The 20,036-nt window shown below is 50.6% G+C and overlaps 6 protein-coding genes across 6 annotated transcripts; 2 read left to right on the top strand and 4 right to left on the bottom strand.

Annotated features, from left to right (window-relative positions):
* Positions 1-90: 90 nt before the first annotated feature.
* Positions 91-3,029, top strand: K460DRAFT_367455 (uncharacterized protein). Its single transcript, XM_040933581.1, has 6 exons — positions 91-454; positions 505-624; positions 678-1,013; positions 1,061-1,653; positions 1,712-1,784; positions 1,867-3,029. The coding sequence occupies exons 1-6, from the start codon at positions 308-310 to the stop codon at positions 2,668-2,670; spliced, it is 2,073 nt and encodes a 690-aa protein (XP_040789279.1). The 5' UTR covers positions 91-307; the 3' UTR covers positions 2,671-3,029.
* K460DRAFT_128969 (glycoside hydrolase family 2 protein) lies at positions 2,859-5,315 on the bottom strand. The gene has a single exon (XM_040926669.1). The coding sequence runs from the start codon at positions 5,201-5,203 to the stop codon at positions 3,155-3,157; it is 2,049 nt and encodes a 682-aa protein (XP_040789280.1). The 5' UTR covers positions 5,204-5,315; the 3' UTR covers positions 2,859-3,154.
* A 1,699-nt stretch (positions 5,316-7,014) lies between these two features.
* Positions 7,015-8,379, bottom strand: K460DRAFT_367460 (uncharacterized protein). The gene has a single exon (XM_040933582.1). The coding sequence runs from the start codon at positions 8,165-8,167 to the stop codon at positions 7,130-7,132; it is 1,038 nt and encodes a 345-aa protein (XP_040789281.1). The 5' UTR covers positions 8,168-8,379; the 3' UTR covers positions 7,015-7,129.
* A 195-nt stretch (positions 8,380-8,574) lies between these two features.
* Positions 8,575-9,990, bottom strand: K460DRAFT_396046 (uncharacterized protein; the record flags this gene model as incomplete). The annotated part of the gene is made up of 5 exons (XM_040936081.1): positions 9,590-9,990; positions 9,356-9,540; positions 9,116-9,291; positions 8,903-9,076; positions 8,575-8,700 (listed from the first exon to the last, which is right to left on the bottom strand). Exons 1-5 carry the CDS (start codon positions 9,709-9,711, stop codon positions 8,575-8,577), a joined length of 783 nt encoding a protein of 260 aa, XP_040789282.1. The 5' UTR covers positions 9,712-9,990.
* Positions 9,991-10,706: 716 nt separating this feature from the next.
* Positions 10,707-17,407, top strand: K460DRAFT_406911 (uncharacterized protein; the record flags this gene model as incomplete). Its single annotated transcript, XM_040937009.1, has 4 exons — positions 10,707-11,036; positions 11,107-13,419; positions 13,825-14,326; positions 14,400-17,407. 4 exons carry the CDS (start codon positions 10,707-10,709, stop codon positions 17,405-17,407), a joined length of 6,153 nt encoding a protein of 2,050 aa, XP_040789283.1.
* A 1,859-nt stretch (positions 17,408-19,266) lies between these two features.
* On the bottom strand, positions 19,267-20,001 carry K460DRAFT_310226 (ribosomal protein S12; the record flags this gene model as incomplete). The annotated part of the gene is made up of 3 exons (XM_040930145.1): positions 19,267-19,416; positions 19,466-19,566; positions 19,629-20,001. The coding sequence occupies 3 exons, from the start codon at positions 19,999-20,001 to the stop codon at positions 19,351-19,353; spliced, it is 540 nt and encodes a 179-aa protein (XP_040789284.1). The 3' UTR covers positions 19,267-19,350.
* Between the last annotated feature and the right edge of the window lie 35 nt (positions 20,002-20,036).

Here is a 20,036-nt window from a genome sequence, read left to right on the forward strand (position 1 = left end):
CACTGTGAAATGATTGGTGAGCGGATAAAGGTCGAGCCGGATGCCGCTATCCGTCATCTCCAAGCGCTTCCTGTTCACTCCACCCGCACCCTTCACCCCGCCTGCTCTTCTCTGCAGTAACTGGGGCCTGTAGGCGCTCTATAGACGTATCTGCGCGACTGCACTTCACTTGTAGATATACTACCGCTCCTACTAATTACTAACCGCGCAGTCTGAGGCCACATAATCAACATTCAAACTCTACTTCAACCAGTCTGTCATATCACGCTCCGCTGCGAATCTATGGACATCGCCACACAAGTGCATCATGACAAGAGTACATCCTGCGCGCCCGACACACGCGCCACGGCGCAGCATCACGCTTGAGCAGTCGCGAGCTGCGCTGAAGAAGAAGAAGCCGTACAAGATCGTGCTAGAAGCCGTCACGCAAGAGAAGAAGAAGCTTCACTCGATCGTCCGTCGTCGCCTCATCACATCATCAAACCTGTACTGACCTCAACACAGCTGACATATGCCTCAAATGCACCCACAGGGTTTGGCTTTATTCCTGCCGGACACCCGGACTTCACAGAATGGTGCAAAGAGCAGTGCCGACAGCGCAACCTTGACGTGCACATTGTTTCGGTCAACACTATGCCCACCAATCCTTAGCGAAACCCTCACTAACAACAGCACAGGCGAAACCGAAGAATAAGATGCATACAGACCCCGAGAAGTTGTCGCACCACGTCCACCGAGTTGGGCATCATTTCCCCCTCGAAATCATCCAGCTGGCATGCAGCAAGTTTGGCTACACATATGATGAAGCGCATGGCCTTCGAAAGGCCAGAGCCCGCGACAGGACAAATTGGATTGCTCAACGTGTGGAGGACTATTCGTCGCGGCAGCTTCTTCATGGACGTCCTACTACGGAGAAAGAAACCAAGGACTATATTCACGGTGCTGTTCGGGAGATGTTCCCCAAAATTCCCGAAGCAGACTTGTCGTCCATTGTCAACCATGCGTTCCAAGAGGTATAGCTGACAATCTAAGTAGTGAGTAGCTCGCTTACGAGGTATAGGGAACGAACAGGGTAGGTAATGCGAAAGAACTCTCGTTGGCTCGTAGAGTTCAACTTGCTGTCGTCGCTCATATCCGCCATACTTATACAGACTATGACAAGCTCCTCAAATCTGGTGGTTGGATGGAAGCCAGGTCGAAAGTGGAGCATGTCTCCCTTGCCAAGCTCAAAGAGTGGCGAGACGAGGCCGGCGAGCAGAGCAATGAAGTCGAGGAGACTTTCCGCGAGGTCATTGTTCTTGACGATGACGATGATGTGTCTAGCGACGATGGTTCGCTTTCCACTCCTGATGAACGTGAACAGAGCATGGAGATCGTGTCTAGTCGTGCCACTGCACGAGACTTACAGCCCGAGCGCTATGCTGACTATCCACGCATCGATGTTCATAATAGGAGACAAGTACCAAGAAGAACCATTGTTGTTCAGCCTTATACCCCGGCCCCCCGGCCTACCACTTTGTCTGGAACCTCACATAGTCGCCCTGTCCTACAACAGTCTTATCGGCCGGCTCGCCAATTCATACCCAATCCCGAGTCACGTCCGCCGTCGCTGGGTGAGGCATTCCAACTCGCTCATAGTAGGCCAGTGGATTCGTAAGTGAAGACACGCAAAAAATCAAAAACACGCCTAGATTGCCACTTACCCTGACAGGCGAACGAGACCCGCAGCATCTCAGGCTGGTCCGAGAAGCGCGCCCGTCATGATGGATGGGCGACTATATCACGTGAGTGCTTGGAGGGTCAAGCTCCAGAGCTTGACATCACAGTATTCCTTCACGACCCCTTGTCATCAGCTAACATGCATAGCTCCAACCCATTGGTGATTCTCGTGGTCGTCCAAGGGTAGAGTATGATTCTCCGCGCCGCGTCGCTCCACAGCGCGCGCCAGAAGGATATGTACAACCCCAATCTCGACTCAGTCCTTTTGACAGGCCACCAGCACACACCAGACGTCCTTCAGAACAGGATGTTGTTCTTCCTTCTGTTGAGCGTGAGACTGTCGATCTGACCTCACCACGACATGCTGCAGAGAGTCAATGGCCTTTCCAAGACCAAAATACTCCATCCAGAGCATGTCCTGAGTTGCACTCTTCCAAACGGAAAGCTTTTCCTACTTTCTCAGACAATAGAGAAGCTCCATTTGATCAGAACAGCAAGCGACTGAGACCGGTGTATCGCGAGGATGAGGTGTATTCCCGCGCAACCACCTACCAAGGCGGCCCGCCTCAACCGCTCTCATATCACTCCATGGATACGCGCAATCGTCCCGGGGCACAACTTCCACAACAGGTTATAGATCTAACATCTAGTCCACACCGACCTCCTTCCAGCGGCAGAGGTCCACATCTGCCTGTCCGGTCATATCCGATTGACCCCAATGGTTATACATACATCCCTATGCCAGCTCGCCGATTGCCTATGCGCGAGGTGAGAGGTACACATTATGAAGTACCCGCTGAGGAGGCGACTCGTGCTTACATGCCTGATAATAGGATGTATGAGAGACGCGCTCCACTAGCCCATGACTACGTTCCTTTGAGAGATGAGCGACCGCGTATTGAAGACCAGGATGCTCGGTATTTGAGAAACGGAGTGAAATACGGCGGTTAGTAGTTGCACTGAGTTGGAACATGACTACGATCGGAGGAGTTATTACGGATTTCTTACGGACGATACCCTTTTCCTTGTGTTTATCCTATCTCGCATCCTCGAGAACGATTGTTCTCCTTGGGTCTAGCGTTTCTAGCATCTTGCTTCACTTCATAGCGTAGTGGCATCTTGGGGACTTAGGGATGGAATGCCTGGGCGTGGTTTAAACATGCATCAAGGCAAACTTGTATGAAGCATGGTCATTGGCTATTGGCTGAGGAACGGATAGATAGCCACGAGTGCACTTCCTTCAACACGAAGATACATCAAAGGCGATGACATGACGCCTTATAGAATACAATAGACTTGCATTACACTTGATTCAACTCCTACTGTGAGAATCGACCTCCGCGACTTCTACTTCGAGATCTGGTAAGCTCTGAGCAGTCATATCCTTGAAGGGTCATATGATTATGTCGAACTTCACTAATCCCCATACAAGAAGCTATTTATGCATCTCAGTATACTTCTCCTTGACACCCTCCACAATTCTCCTCACCTCCCCCGCATCCAATTTCTCCTGCCTTTCCGGCGTATATAACCCATTCACCTCCTGCTCTATATCCGTCAATTGCGTGTACACAAACCCGCATATATAGCCTCCATAGACTATCCCTGTCATCATCTTCTCGATGCGCGTGAGTAGGTCGCTGGAGGAGGTCGCGGTGGTGTAGCCCCAGTCTCGTTTCCTGTCCTTGTCGGCGGCCGAGCGTGCAATATTTATCCCGCCGAACTCTGTGCAGAGAATTGGTGCGCCTTCTTGATGCGATGAGCCGGGGTCAGAAGACTCAATTAGGGGGAGAAAAATTGGTCGATTAGATTTTGGCGCCAGGATGCCAGGTAATGTGGAGCAAGTTTTGGTAAGCAGGTCGCCATCAGAGTAGTCGTGGAAGGTAGTCAGGTCGGTGTAGACGTGTTCCCATCCGCAGTTATCATTGACGGGCCTTGTCGGATCGAGGACCTTTGTCGCGAAATATAGGCTGCGGATGTGATCTCGTTGTTGCTTGTTTCCGGCCAGGTCAGTGTAGGCCCATGATTCATTCACCGGCGTCCACGCAACCACACATGGATGATTTCGATCTCTCATTACTGCTTCCCGCCACTCCGCGTCAAACCTCTCCATATACTCTGCACTAAAAGCGTATGCATTCGCCATCTCACCCCATACCAGGAAGCCGAGACGATCGGCCCAGTAGTGAAATCGCGGATCTTCCACCTTTTGGTGTTTGCGGCAGCCGTTGAAACCCATGCGCTTGCTCAGCTCGATATCTTTCTTCAAATCGTCTGAAGAGGGCGGCGTCATGAATGTTTCGGGCCAGTAACCCTGGTCGAGAAATAGCGCTTGGAAATAGGGGCGGTTGTTGAGCCGGAAGGTATTCGTGTCCCAATGCAAAGAGCGCATACCCGTAGTAACTTTTACTGTGTCTATCGGGTTGCCGGCGGAGTCGTAGAGGCGAATGACGAGATCATACAGAGTTGGATGTTCGGGCGACCATAGCGCAACGCCCTTGAGCCAACAGGAGTCGTCCCCTAATGGCGTGTTCTCTATAACTCCGTTCGGTAAATGCGATGTCTGCTCGTCGGAGAGCCGCATGTTTGCCGTAAGCGACACGGTGTTTGAGTCGCGCGGGAGTTGGATTTTATCAGTCTTGCTCACCAGGATACCTCCTAGGCTAGCTTCAAGCTCTACGCTGTAATCGTACCCAGCAGGTCGCCCTAGTATTTTGACACTGGCGTGCAACTGCCCACTTTCGATGTCATTACTCCTCAGCACGGTTCCTGCGCTCGCGTCCCCAACCCTCACACCAGGCACGAGCTCAAGCCATACACTCTGCCAAATACCTCCACTTGGTGTATAGAAGATGCTCTCCGGCTGTGCTTTCCAATATTGTTTGCCCCGAGGTTGTGACAAGTCATGTGCCGAGTCGAAAACTCTTACAGTAAGTCTTTGAACAGTGCCACTTGCAAACGCATCGGTGATGTCAATGTCGAACGGAACATGGCCGCCACGATGACCACCGAGGAAATGGCCACCAACCCAGACTTTCGCTTTATAATCTACCGCTGCAAACCTCAATATCACACGGTTACCAGCGGCTTTACTTTCGTCTTTACGTAGGTCGGCGACGTCTCGCTCGTACCACAACACCTCGTGCACACCCTTGTCGTTGATTCCAGAAGCGGGGCATTGGAACACATATGGAACTTGAATGTCTCTTTTTTTGTGCACTACAGCTTCGTGTCTTGAAAATTGGTTGCCTTGCAATAAATCTTGAGTTCCGGTCGCGATTTTAGCCGTGATGCTTTGCGCTTCGGTATTCTCAGCGCTGTTGGTGTTGGTTGGGTTCACAGGAACTTCAGCTGGGAGGCCCTTCAGATGCCAGCCTTGCGTTAAGCCGACATCGTTGTCGTCGAACAGGAAGTTCCATGGGCCATCAAGAGAGGTCCATGTAAGGTCTTCGTGAATAAAGTCGGGGCGTGGGTAGTCGGCCATGGTTGTTGCTGTTTTTGATTGATGTAAGTAAGCTTGGGCAAGGAAGACAGATTTGCAGATGTGACGAGATTAGAAAAAATGGGAGGTATGATAGTGCCTTTTAAGATTTACTGCACGTGAGATCGTAACAGAACGTAGAAAGGTGGAGGGGTGGAGAGTAAGACTGGATCTAATTCGCACCAAGCTAATTCGGGTATAGCCCATTTGTCTGCCAGTCGATCTCCAAAGTCTTCAATCTTTCCTATTCTACACCATCTCCCCTTTAATTCTCAGTGCTGTCTATCATAGACCCTTCTGGCAAGCGTCCACACTCAAATTGGCCCTACTGTTTCCGCGGTTGCTTGACGTTCGATTATACACAATTTGATCTGCAGCATAACCTGGCGGATACAGGCCGTAAGGCTCGCACGAGGTTATCAGACGAAGTATTGAGCAGTGGCATGCGTCCCGATTGTTGGAAACCCCCTAGTAACACAAGAACCCTGTCTATCAATTAGAATGACTGCCTTCAGTGAGCATGTCACTATACAAATCGTTCAAGTAGCAAAACCACCGGACGCTCCACCGAGGAACAATCAGGGTCTCATTCGTCGCAGGTACGAGATAGATGTAATAGTTCATACAACTGGATTCTTTAATAGCTAAGGAGCGCTATATTGCAAAACTGCATGTCGTAGTATTACGCGATTGAACGCAGTATAATCTGGAATAAGAGATACAGAGAGAGGTAAGAAGCTAAACAAGAGAGAAATGCAAGAAGGATATAAATCTAAAGGCGAGAGGACAAACATACAAAACTAAGGGAGGAAGTAAGTAAGATAGACGCCAACCATTTTGAGCAACACAACAAATGTTTCTCTATGTACTCCTCCAATGAGATCTTTTATTTCCCTTGAACACGTAATTTGCTTTACGTAACTCGTTGTCGTCATTTATAAACAATATAACCGTTGTCTAACTCGAGACAAGCGGAATATTATTCAATATCAAGTTTTGCGTCGCAAAGCTGATTTCAGGAGTACCTGCAGCGTGTGATACAGACAGGATGGTTGCATATAGTCGGTTCTTTGTAGATCATGTACCGATTCTGAAAAGTATAGGAGGTATTGGGACGGTTGTCGTAATCGCATATGTGACAGTGCCAGCCCTACTTCACAAGGGCCTCTGATAGTAATCAATATCCCCGCATAGGTCTGGATCGGCAACCTCGGTGACAGTCCTGTCCTGGCCGCACATGGTTTGCCTTACAGTTCTGGAACTGATTCTCGCCTGAGAGCAATATATAATGCTAGGCATCAAGACGCGATGCCTGCAACGGTAGACTCTGTACTGGCGGCCGCACATGGTACAGTGCGAGAAAGATGTAATGGATTAAAGTAGTGGTACAACGTAAAGAGCATTGAGGAGATTGCGCAAGGATCTGAATTGAATGAATACCGGGAGATTTTTGATATGTTGAAAGGCGGTCTAGCGACACCATCGTTACCAATCTTCCAATATTAACCACCATTGGTGTCGGCGGCGTAGCATAATGAAGTGAGGTGGCCGTTTATCGAGACGAAGACTGATTAATGGCGGATCATTCCGTTTCACCATTTTGTTCGTGTCGGTGGCACAGCAAAAGGACCTCGTAGACACCGATGGGATTCGAAGAGCGGCTAACTATACCTCCAAACGCTTGAGATTTATGTATATTTTCTCCGATATGAGACCATGGCAAATGATCTGATGTAGCTGTGATTTAGCTAGTTAGAAAATAATGGTCACGGAGCGTTACAAGAACTTCGAATATGTGAATCTAGAGTGAAGCTGACCGTAACTCAAATAAAATAATAACTTGGCTAGTTAATCCCGTGAGTACTACATATGGTTCTCTAATAAACCACGAGACTGGTCAGGTTCAGTTTCGAAGTAGCTATATTATCATCATACAGACAATCTAGCGAGATATGCCGTAATGCGCTGAAGACCCTGCAAGTCGCCTTCTTGAGTATTCATTAACTCCTTGTCTACCCAACCATTTGTGTAACCACCACCAAAGTCAATCAAATATGCGTCATCATGCACGTCGATAAGAACGTTGTCAGGCTTTGCATCTCCCCAGACGATTTGGTGTGTATGAAGCTCTTTTAAAGAATGCGTTATCTGTTTCAGCCATCTTTCGCGTAAAATGTGCTCGCTAGCATATGCAGCACATGACAGTGTCGTGTTCTCGCAATCGATATACGACAGTAGTAGTCCAACGATCCTTGATGTGTGCTCATCTTCTACTACCCCGAGAAGACGGGAAATGCGCACGTCTTCTCCAAGCTCTGCCGAATGAATTTTGGCATAGGTAGCAAGCTCTGTAACGGTCATGCCAATGTCTCCTGCCAGTATCTGCTTAAAAAAGCTGACATCCTTTCCCTTGATATACACCTTACGGGGGTTTGGTGGTAAGGCAACTGCATCGTCGTTAAGCCGCACGTGGATATCCTTAGGACGATAGACTGGGAGCGTAGACTTGTCGAGGGTTTTGGAGGCAGGAAGTAGCACACCAACCAAACGACGATTTGGGCATCCATCGCGCTGGACTGGAACCAACTCATCGCCATCCACCTGCAGGGTATATACGAACTGTTCAGGAAACAGGCAGTCTTGGAGCGTGTACAATCGAGTTCGATTCAAAGGCGGGATTTCGCGGAATAACTCAGCAAAAGGTTCCGTGGCCCAGTCGTAGAATTCCTCAAGAGGATCGATAAATTCATCCAAATCAGGATCCTCAGGCAAATGTGGTATATACGTTGGATCAGACTGTTCAACATGACGCAGGTATGTCTTTAGCAATTTTGGATCGGCTTCAAAATTTGCGGTGAAAAGGTCGATGCGAAAGTGCTTGTCGCCTACAGAGACATTTAATTCGACGTCTGTGTTAGACTCGCTGCTTCCAGTGATTCCGATTTCATACTTTGGAGTGCTAGCCATGACCCACCGTGTGAACAGAGTTTGCGTTAGGGGCTTGGTTTATGTAAATCGGAGCTCTTCGTTTGAGGTTTGAGTTTAGATGAAATAGAATAAGAGGCAGAGCTGGAACAAGAAAGAGTGTGCTGAAAATGAGAGGTGTCAACAGGAAGAAGTTTCGAGAATGGGGTAGTGAGAAGGTAATGCTGTGAGCGATTTTGAAGGAAACAACGGTGTGATGGGCAATTTCAAGTTGGGAGCGGGCAGCTACAGGATATATAGTGAGCTACGCGTGTGGCACAGTAGCTATGAAGCTATTATTATTACGTAAGGCAAATTTAATCATCATCTCCGGGCGTTAAAAACTTCAGGCTGCCGCCATGCCGTCCACTCGTCCTATTCTCAGTGAATTTTAGCATATTGTTCGCATCCTAATGTCTCACTCCTGCCCATATTTGCCAATTTTTAGACAAATTAACGTTCATTTGAATCTCTGATGGTTTTACTGTGCTGTCCCACTTAGCAACCTCATCTTTGCGAGGAGTAAGTTGTGAACTCTGTGAGCTGCGCAGTGTGTGACAATGCTGGGGATCGTTGGCATCGTTGCATGTTCAGTCACTGGGTCATGACTTATCGTGTATACAGTCTAGACAGCTGTAAACTTGTGCTTTTTGTATCTTTAAATTCAGAAAGACATGCATGGTATCGTTTGAGTGAGTCGTGAAGGACTAATAGTATTCCTGCAATACGGTCTCTCACCAGTACTATTCTTTCCCACAGACCATCTAGCGCAGCGGGAACATTTCCTCCTCTTGCCCCTTCACCATTGGCCTCCACCCCATGGTATTCCATACACCTTTCCTCCCCCACCGTGTCGTAGTTTCGAGTCGTATTCCGGTAGTAGAAAAGAAAACGAAAGTACAAATTTTTGATCTTAAGCACACAGGCGTTCAACGCAAAGAGATGACTTACAAAGTATTCGTAAAGCGACAGACGATGAGTGTTGTTGCTGCCCGAAGGATAGTTACCGCAGGCCTCACGTTTATTGCCTCTGCAGGGAGTTTGGCACAAAGTGTTGTCCGGATCCGGTACACCATATGCAGGGGCGGTGGTACTGGTGCCGTTGGAGGCGATGGCATTGTCGCACCCTGAGTAGATCGTTAGACATTACGTGGCTGTTTTGGAGCAGTAAGGAAATAGTAGAGAGCGTACAGCACTGGTTGTCATTGGTAGCGGCATACTTGTATCCCATCGCAGTACACTGACTGATGCAATGGGATCCGCCATTCAGTCTCGTTTGATAGAAATATCCGCCCAAGGCACGACGATAGATGGCGGCGGCACCCCTGGCAGCGAGGTTGGGATGGTCTGCGGCTTGATGATCGAAAGGTTTGTCGCTGTGATATGTCAGGCCTAATCACAGTTACAGTAGAAGAGAAGACCTACGCATAACATCCCTTATACCTCCAACCATTAGGCAGATTGGCATGCGGAGCGGGACTAAGGCTACCGAGAACGAAGTCTGGGAGCAAAGCCGCCCCAGCTAGCAAGTAGCCGAAGGCTTTCATGGTCGCAGGAGGAACCGAGGGTCGATTCAAAAGCTAGAGAAACGGGATCGGGGGCGTGAGAACGAGAGTGGAAGCAAAAAACACAAAAACCAGGGGCAGAAAATAAATAATCGAGCTGTTCTTGCAACGAACGAAACAGGTGCGGAGATACTCAAGGATCGACAAGGGCGAGCGTAATGAGTGTCAGTGACTCAGTGAGCTGACGGAGCAAAAGAGAGAATGAAGAGAGTAAAGAGCAAGCTTGACGCTCGCGAACGTATTTATGGGTAGGAGAACGGCATTCCTATGCCAAGGGGGGTCGCGCAATACGCGCGATATGCAAGGGGGCATTTCTGCAAGCACTGGTCGACCAGAACGAATGTCGAGACTGTGTTTCATATGACCTCTTGATACTTGTGCTGACTATTGTTCGCCATGGAATTGGGATTCTCGGGCTTGTAATGCATGGCTTATGCTTTCCTAGACTTGGACTCCTCGAGACATCTTCTTGGCGGCCAAATGCCAGATCACGATTCCCGTTGCACAAGGCTAACTATTCTCGCCATGTAAGGGTCGAGATCTAGGGAGGTCGATGTATCGGGTGTAGCTCATATTACACAAGGTCTCTGGGCACTCGAGACTGCATGTCGGAATACTGATGGATTACAAGACTTAGCTCATCGTTCAATGTTTCTTCGAACTATTCAACCTGCGCGGATCCGTCCCAAGTTGTGCGGTACCTAATATCGTGAAGGTTGCAGAGAGTGTGATGTGGCCAAGGAGGAATGGCCGGCTAGCGTCTCTCCATGCCTAGATGACGATGCGGGCGACTCCCGCACCAAACTCGCGACAAGACTCCTCAAACGCTCATCGCTACACCATTGTCGGCGTACATTCGCTGAGTATGCGTGTATACTCCACCGCCATGCAGCCAGTTTGATAGACGCGTTTACATTTCCTTCGACACCTTTACCTCTGGTTTCTGGACATCCTCGGTTATCCGCAAGCTGACAGCAATGGAGACGTCCTCCGCGCTCACCAACGCCAGCTCTTTCCTTCCGTCACCAGCGGATCTCCTCATGGCTCTTCCTCGTCTATTATCCAAGGCCAGCTCTATTGGGGATATGATTCGTTCCGGTGGTAGCGTGATAGCGGAGCCAACTCTCGCCAACCTCACCAATAGTACTATAACTTCTACCGCCGGACAGTTCGTACAGGAGTCTGTTGCGGCGGTAGCCTCGGCAGCAGGGTCTCGGGATGAAATTGGCATGTTCCAAGCATTCAAGAATATCGCCAGCTTCTTCAGCTATATCACCTCGAAGTGGGCCATTGCGACGTTCGCCATCGTGAGTCTAGCAATCACATGGGCGCCTTGTAGCCAAGGACTGGACTGCTCTACTGACAATGTATCACCAGGCTATCCTCTTGAATCGCACGCACTTCTATGCGTCCAGCCGGGTACCCCTCTCATTCGATCGCCTGTACCTGCGTGTCGCCATTTACATCGCCCCACTGCTCCTGTTCTTATTCCGGATACAGAGCGTGCTTCAGGCTATACGGTGCCAGACATCACCAGGCTGGTCTGAGATGCAATATGGAGCCCCTGGCAGACAACTGGATACCGACTTCGGGGGAGACGGAGGCTATATGTGGCGCGCTGCATCCGCTCTTTTGTTTTGGGAGACGACAGAGGACTCCTGCAGAGCTGCCAATATGTTTCCCGCAGACCCTGAGTCAACTCGCCCCACTGGATCACTCGCCCTTCTATGGCCTTTATTTTTGTCCATAGGCTTCGGTCAGTTTGTCGAGACATTATCGTGTGCACTGCAAGGCCGTCACCCAATTCAGGAAGCTGGGATGACCATCTTCGAGCATTCACTAGCCTTCGCCGAAGCCGAGGCAGTCGTTACTAGACCTTTAGTAGTAGACAGCACGCGATTTTTCAAGCCCAAGTCCGTCTTCACACCAGACGGCACGTCGTTCCTGATCCCTAGGTCGAGGCTCTCAAAGATCGCCAATGTACCGCCTGAGGTACTGCTAATATCTCTCATTTCCAGCGTCAGTCATTTTACGAGCAACATTTTGGCCATTGCAGGGGTTCGTTCGAGGTGCAGACTCATCACAACTGCAATCTGGGGACTCGCGTACATGTTCACGTTTGCATGGAGCTTTAGCCGCCTTACGTCGATGATCACAGAGCCAGATCACCATGTGGGGATCTTGAGATTCCCCACCGTCTGCATTGTAGGCTTCATTCCCCATCTGTTGATACTTCTGGGCATTGCTGCTTGTGGACTCATTTACCTTTTGGCTCTCTTCATTACTGTGTTGTCTCCACCGCCAGGACGGTCGGAATCCATGACTCTAAAACAGAGGTTTGCGGCGGCTTACAATAATCTCCACGCTAACATCCATCTTTCCGCCATTACACCCCTCACAATCAATTGGAACGAGGATTTCTACACAGCTATTCTCAAAGTGGGCTTCACAGTCCTGACTGCCGCTAGCGAAGCTGTGTTTCTTAACGAGGGCACTAAGATCAACGTACACTCCATGACTTGGCTAGAGAAGCAGAGGTTGCAGGACATCCTCGCCCGACGGAGGCGCTTCCGGCAGAGTCTCACCAATATCCCCACGGAGCTGAGGGGCGACACACTAGCGACAGGTGTCGACATCGTAGACAACGTCAATGGCGATGCTGCGGATCCAGTCGGGGCATCTGGTTATGCGAACGAACGGAAGGCTCGGGGCTCAAACGTAGCCTCAGATGCCACTAGACCCACGGGACGAAACGACCCAGCTGGACTTCAACAACGCAGAAATCGCTTCTTCTTGACTTATCAGTTCTTCAAGAGCATCTCAAGACTAATTGGGCTAATTCACGCAAGACTGACCATTGCCCTGTTAAGAAAGCTTCGGATAACATACCGACCTAGGTGGCTAAGGCGTCTTGCCGGTCCTCCACCAAGCAAAAAAGCTCATACTTCAGAATTAGGCGCAGAGAGGTCGCAGCAACGGGCGGCGGCAGTAGCAACTGAGCATTGGTTGACGCTTGATGACCGAACCCGCATCCGTCCGGACAGCAACTTCGATGTGGAGTCATTCGCAAAGGAGAGACTCCGGCAAAGTGGATTTTACGCCAGTCCAGACACGAAGGATTCCGAAGACCGTCTTAACGACTACCTGTATTCCTGGTGGCGCAATGGCGGCCGATGGGGCGACATGGATACTAGTAGCGACTACATTCCCCCCCAAGATGATGACGATACGACCAGCGTGGTGTCATTCGCTACGACGACAGATAACGAGGAATGGTCGGATGATGATGACGGGCAACGCACGCCAACTCGAGACACATATCAACGGAGTCGAGAAGCGACTCCCCCACTTGATGATGCTATTGATTTCTCTCGTCTCTCGCAACTGCTCGACCCAAAGACAAAGGATGACCGTGAAGAAGCTAGGCTGTTGGCGCGTCACCTTCAGAGCTCGAACATGATGACACGCTCGCAATACCGCCAAGTTCTAGAGCGAGACGAGGCCAAGGTTCTGACTAGCTCGCGCTATAAAATGGGCGACGCTGTCAAGATGACAGCGGAAGAGGAAGAGCAACTTCTCGAGGATCTGATACTCAGTAAACGCACCTCGACGGCGCCACAAGGCTCAAGCGCGGCTGGCAGCTGGGACACGGGCGCAGAGGGCATGGGTTCGGAAGGGCCACAGTGTGTGGTTTGTCAGCTTGCCCCAAGGACAGTGCTCGTCTGGCCATGTGGATGTCTGTCGCTTTGCGATGACTGTCGGGTAGGCCTGGCATCGAAGAACTACACGGCTTGTGTATGCTGTAGGACGAGCGTTGTGGCGTATTCACGGCTTTATGTACCATGAGGAATGGAAGCTAGGGCCTTTGAACGACGTTTTACTTTTCCTTGTACATGTAGTTGCACTGCCATATACACGGCGATAGGTATGCTCAGGAATTATCGGAGTAATATCACCTTTACTGTAGCCCCACGTTGGTCCCTTTCCGCATGCAAGTGGGCTATCGTCGTATCGCATGCGGAAATTTGTCTTGGCGGGCGAAATGCGAGTCATCCAAAACTTCAGCGCCTCCTTTAGACAGCAACACGACGCCAGAAGACATCGCCCGCGCAAGCCTCTTATCCACCCTTTCTGACTGAGCACTGCTATCAAGCTCGGTCGACTGTCCCCTCTACAAGACTCTCCAACCCTTTTATGCAACCAGCGCCCACCAACGTACCCAAACACATTTCCCCACTACCAAGCGCCCCCAACACCCAAGTATCCTTCCAGCATGGACAGCATCGCGACGACAACCTACAGGCCTCTCTGCAGCCTCACTCTGGTGAGCTGCAGGGAGCGCCTGAACCGCCAACAGGCGGCAATGGTCGTGACGCGACGCGCCCAGATGGCGTCATTGAAGACGACGACACGGTCGAAGTCGTTGGGCTGAAGGACACTTCTACTGCTACACCACCGCCGAGAAATAGAATCGCCGAGTATGAGAGCGCGCTGGTAGGTTCACCACGGAGGCCTTCTGACGGTCCCCTCTTTGAGATCATCAAGAGTAAAAGGAGGCTCGACGATAAGAACTCGCCCATTGCGAAGCTGCCTAATGGTGAGTACAAAGCGCTTCATGACCACTCCTTGGTCACTATCTCTCTCATCAACTTGCGTCTGACTTCATACAGAGGTCTTGATCCACGCCATTGCCCATCTTTCGCCCAACGATCTTGCCGCCGTCTCCCTCGTATCTCGCCGCTTCAACGATGTCGTCACCACTCCGCATGCCTGGCAAGTTGCATTCGCCCGCTACTTTCCAGGGCCACAATCGCTCGAAGACGCAGTATCCCGGTCAGCTTTGGAGAACAACGGCTCCGTTGTGCGGTCAGAGAAGAGAAGGTTTACCAGGCTCACCGCGTTGGCGTCATGGCGAAGCGAGTACATCTTGCGCACCCGGCTTCTTCGCTCTCTAGCTCGAGGCAAGCCTGTCCAGATTTCTTCTACGCCTTCTCGTGCCGGCCAGTTGCAAACCGCCCCTCCAACGATAACGTACGACGTCCGCACTTTCACCATCATCAACCACCTGCACGCTACTTTTGGTTCAGGCCTGAATAAACGTATGCCGCGCTTTGTTCATGGTGCAGATGACGTTGGGATGGTCACCAGCAGCGACCCGATGACTGGCAAAGTGGATCCTTGGGGTCAGACGGATCCAAACTTCTATGGCCAGTTCTCAGAGCGCTTTCCGGGCGTTGCTGAGTGGGGCTTGGGGTCTGGAGAGGTTGTGGGGCGCCCGAATGTCATGGACGTGTCGCAACCGTACGGCATGATCTACGGTCAGGGCTGTCCGGAGGGCTCCTGCTACTACCGATCCCCAGACGAGCTGCGCGGACGATTCGTTGCTGAACCCACCGATTTCACTATGCCTGAGGCTGGAATTCCGAAGCTAGGCGTTGATGGCGGTGCTATCTGCAGTGTTTGGATTGCCAAATCAAACACGATTCCATCACTCTCGCAAGGCCTAATTGGCATGATGACGGGGTCCGCTGCTGGCATCGTTACAGCATGCAGCATCGGCACTGACGGCCTCCGTGCTTCTCGTGTACAGCGTGGCGAGTTGACTGCACGTTGGGTTCTTAGCCCTGGCGTGCCCATCATCGCAATTACTGTAGATGAGAACTACTCTTCGAAACGTCATGCACAGAACCGCATTTGGGCCGTCGCTCTCAACGCCCTTGGTGAGCTCTTCTACCTCACCAAGTTTCCAACCCGCAGTCAGGCCTCGAAGGGCAGTATCGAGGAGTACACCGAATACCTAGCTTGGCTTACTGGCCGAAGCGCTTACTGGAACCTCGTTGAGCCCAGTAGACGCGCCGCGAGGCCTGATCCGTATGGCGACGCTGAAGTTGACGCCAGTTATTCCCCTCGGACGTCATGGGACGGCATGTGCTTGACCCAAGAGCAGGTCATTGCGGAAACCAAAGAGGTCCAGCATTTCTTGCGCAAGCCACCGAAGTATTTTCGAAAATTTTGCCTTGGCTGGGACATGCGCAGACGTCTCGAAGTCGATTTCGCCGCCGATGATGGCAACTATGCTGGCGAGGCTATGCTTGTGTTTAAGTGTGGGCTTGACGAAGATGTCGCTGACATTACGCGCTATACTAGATGGAAGACGAACGAGAAGGATAAGAGTACTACTACATCCACTCGAATCTCGACCCCACAGCCATCTCAAACCGCTTCACTGTTTGGTGGCTCAGGAACAGGCACGCCGAATCTAGCAAGAGCGCCTCCACGTGCTCGTAGCTCGTCCTATACATCTGCTGCAAGCTCTCCGGAGCGGACTTACCTGGTAGAGGAGTGGCGATGCTCGAAACTCACTTTTGGTGGCTTCAAGGGCATTCAGCTAGCCACAACTACAGTAGACATATCTACTTTCGCAACTCTCACATTGTCCGAAGACCCTGCCCTAGGATTCTCTACGACGTCAACCGCTTCCTCGCCCTATGCGTCGCCACTGTCTGTCGCAAGTCAGCCAGCTTCTCCTTCTGATATCCCGGGCCAACGGGCACGCCTCGTAGCTGCTGGAACAAAGACAGGCGTGGTGATCCTTTGGAACATTCGATCACCCGTCTCACGCTCATCCGAATATACCAACAACATTGACCCTGTCCGCATCATCTATACGGAGTCACCCGAAATCTCATGCTTGGCTCTAACCGGCCTTCATTTGGTGGTCGGTGGAAACGATGGGCTGGTACAAGCTTGGGACCCGCTTGCATCGACCTTGTCACCCATCAGAACGCTGAATTCACGTCACGCATCGCGTGCGCGTCGACGTCTCGTGCAAGCTCAGGCTTCTGTTCAAGGCGTCGGTATCAACATGTTCGCTGCAGGTGCTATTTGTCTGGACCCCGATTCTACGGTCTTGCGAGGCGCTGTATCGCTTGGAAATCAGCTTCGATATTGGAGTTACAGCTCTTCTGCTGCCGACCAGTACAAGAGCAGCAAACGTAGACTTCGACGTTCTGAACGAGGAAGTAATAATGCCGTCGAACGCTTTTCTGGTACCGGCCGAGCGAATCTGAAAGACTACATCGCCAACGAAGCGTACGAAATGGAGCGTGACAAGCAGGAACAGCGGAAGCTGGCCGAGCGCATGGCTGGCCGCTTCGGTACCGAACTATTGAGTGATGAAGAAGCCTTGGCTTACGCAGCAATGCTATCTCAAGAAAGCATGGAGGCGGAGGAGAAGCGCCGCCGCGAGAGCGAGAGCAGTGCTCTTAGCAGCGAGACCGTAACGCCAGAGCCCAGCGTTTTTGGTCACTCCTCGCCCACTCTTTTTGACGCCGAAGACCTTGACGCCGACATCGCTGAAGCCATCCGTCTCTCGCTCAATGATGATCCCGCATCTGGCATGTACGAGCCGTTTTCGACGCCTCCTTCTGCATTTGATATCCCCATTAAGTACGCTAAGGGCAAGAATTCTTCGCCAACGAGGTTTGAAAACAGCTCCTCAAGCAAGGGCAAAGTGGCTGCTAGATCGAGTAACCAAAATGAGCTTTCAGACTTGGAGTTTGCGATGCAGTTGAGTCTTGCAGAGGAGGCGAGTAGGAAAGAAGCTGAAGATGCCTTCCCGCCGCTGAGCCCTGCGCCTGGTGGTGGGAATGGGAAGGGGAAGGGCAGGATGTGGTAGCGTGGAGTTGAGGCATTGAGTGGTGTTTGGCATGAATTGTCTCTTCCCCTCGATCGCTCTTGTCCCTGATGGTGAAGAGAGTCGACTCAGCCTTCAACGTTCTTTTCCTCGAAGATGGTCGACATCGATAGCTACTTGCTATTTCTGCGACTACCGTTTGTATCTCCTCGAAAGGCATAGCCGGTATTACGAGCTTTGATCGTCGCATAACTATTCGCACTTGCTCTCCCGCAAGGTTTGTGAACAGTGCGATAATAATAGTTGGTGAGTATGTAAAGCTGCTTGTTCCCATTTCTTATTACTTAATTTCAAAGAACCGGAGGGCAATTAATGATCTGAACACTTCCACAATGTTGGATTTAGATATATTCGAAACCTTTCAGTCTCTCTATAAATGCTAATACTATCTTCTGTTGTCCACAATAACACTTTCCCCTTGATTCAGGACTGAAGAGTAACATCCCTCCTCACCAAGCCGTAGTCTGAGTAACCCACACCGTTTCACAACTCAGGTCGCAATCGCCCTTACACTGCCTCGTGACCGTTTGTGTCGGAGTAACAGGACAGCGGCTAACCGTCCCACTCGGAATCAGGAACGTGCTCGACACAGTACAAAAACCACGCGGGCAATTATCATCATCCTCGGGACAGGTTACGGACTTGGAAACGAATGACGTAGGGCACGGTAGAGTTGTCGATGGCGCTGAAGTCATTGTCGGTGTGGTGGTGGTGGTTGTTGACGTAATAGTGCTGGGTAAGCACGTTGTTTTCGCGGTCTGGGTGGCTGTAGACGTGGCGCAGCCCTTGGGACAGGCCGTCAGGCAGCTTCGGTATGAAGTCATCGTTCGAGTGGGGTAGCATTGTATGTTCATGGTGGGGATGGTTGTTGTGCTGCGGCGAAAGGGCGTTAGTAATTGTAAGTGTGTAGGACACAAGTAGCGTTTGTGGTTGAGGAAGGGAAGAGTAAAGAGAGAGAGAGAGAGAGAGAGAGAGAGAGTAGAAAGGATAAGTGTATGTACCTAATCGTCACGCAGGCAGCTGCAAAACATTGTTGTGTCAAGGATGGGCATGCTGGGTTAGAGATGTAGGCTGTCGCTGTGAAACAGGGGCATGCCTGTGGTAACAGTTCAGAAGCGTCGACGCGATTGCGGAAGCATAATGCTAGTAGTAGTAGAATGTATGAGGAAAGTAGATTCGTCATGTTTATCGTTTGATATGGGTAGCTTTGCTGAAAGATAAGAAGTTGAAATAGCGCTGAGCGGATATAGCATAATTTATCCTATACATACACGTATATATATCTTGGCCTACCCTGGTATACGTCAAGAACGCTCATATCAAAAGAGACTATGCATTACGCTCTTCCCCCGCTTTTGCACCTCGCGAGCCCGCTTGGTCGGGTAAAGGTTTGTGGTTATCGATCCTATAGAAAGTAGAATGAGCGAAAGTATGCAAAGCTGAATGTGAAACATACAATTACTCGACAGGATCGGGAAGTTGATAGAGTTAGAGTGTAATGTAGGGCTTGCTAAATAGTGGCCGTGACCCGCTAGGGTGGCTGGAAATGTTCCACTAGGCTACATTCCTTGATCCGGTGGCCATCCTCGTGTGTCGACAAACGAGTTGTATTGGACTGCATCGGAATCCAGGCTATATGGAGATAGATGTAAACATTGTACCACGACTGCATACGCAAGGACCTGGAGTTTCTTTCCATCATACGGAGGTACTGGGTAGCACTCGATCTTCAAGATGAAGCCTTGAATGAAACACGGACTTCATATGAAGTAAGGAGTTATTTTCCGAGAAGAACTTGAATCCCATTGTACATTTACTGCGAAACATAAGATTGGACTTTCAACCAGGTTTGTATTTGCAGTATTTCGAACGCCACTGATGCGAATGATATGATACATATATATACACGTCCATAAATCATCGGATCATGCGGTCTTGGGCTTCTTCGTCCCGTATTTCGATCTCGACGTGATTCTGCTGCCGACACCTCCCTACGCTTTGTTAGTCAATGTCTAGGCTTTTGAGCGCGTCGCAACCTACCAGATCTAAGGCCCCTCTGACCAAATGATACTTCACACCGGGACAATCCTGTGCTCGTCCACCTCGTACCATGACAACTGAATGCTGCTGCACATTATGACCTAGATCCACCTATTAGCCCTCGTAGCTCCATAACCACTATCCCTCTCCGAATCAAGCATACCTTCTCCCGGAATATACGCCGTGATGACTTTCCCTGTACTCAATCTCACCCTAGCAATCTTCCTTTCTCCCGAGTTGGGTTTCTTAGGCTTCGTTGTGCCGACTTTTAAACACACGCCCTTCAATTCTGGTCTATCTTTCAGCTGTGGCGATCGTAGTTTACGCGCTTTTCGTGCTATGCGGCCTTGTCGGAGGACTTGAATCAGTGTGCATTTGTGGGCTCGTGATGAAGGTATTGATCGAGCGGGAAGGAAGGAGGTGGCATTTTGGAATGCTGCGGCGGTAATTGAGGGTCGGAGAGGTCGCGCAGGTGCGAACGATGCTTTGGAGATAACGGCGGGCCGTACCAGGCATCGTAGGAATGTGAGAGGCATGGCTGGTGTCATGTCGCGGTGTCGAGGTTCGTGAT

Source organism: Cucurbitaria berberidis (assembly GCF_010015615.1).
Source record: "Cucurbitaria berberidis CBS 394.84 unplaced genomic scaffold K460scaffold_3, whole genome shotgun sequence".
Taxonomy (NCBI): domain Eukaryota; kingdom Fungi; phylum Ascomycota; class Dothideomycetes; order Pleosporales; family Cucurbitariaceae; genus Cucurbitaria; species Cucurbitaria berberidis.

Excerpts from the sequence above, each read along its gene's own strand:
- K460DRAFT_367460 (XM_040933582.1), bottom strand. The coding sequence starts at position 8,167 with ATGGCTAGCACTCCAAAGTATGAAATCGGAATCACTGGAAGCAGCGAG.
- K460DRAFT_128969 (XM_040926669.1), bottom strand. The coding sequence starts at position 5,203 with ATGGCCGACTACCCACGCCCCGACTTTATTCACGAAGACCTTACATGG.
- K460DRAFT_367455 (XM_040933581.1), top strand. The coding sequence starts at position 308 with ATGACAAGAGTACATCCTGCGCGCCCGACACACGCGCCACGGCGCAGC. Across the intron at positions 625-677 it reads TTGACGTGCACATTGTTTCG|GCGAAACCGAAGAATAAGAT; the intron begins GTCAACACTATG and ends ACAACAGCACAG. Across the intron at positions 1,785-1,866 it reads TGGATGGGCGACTATATCAC|CTCCAACCCATTGGTGATTC; the intron begins GTGAGTGCTTGG and ends TAACATGCATAG.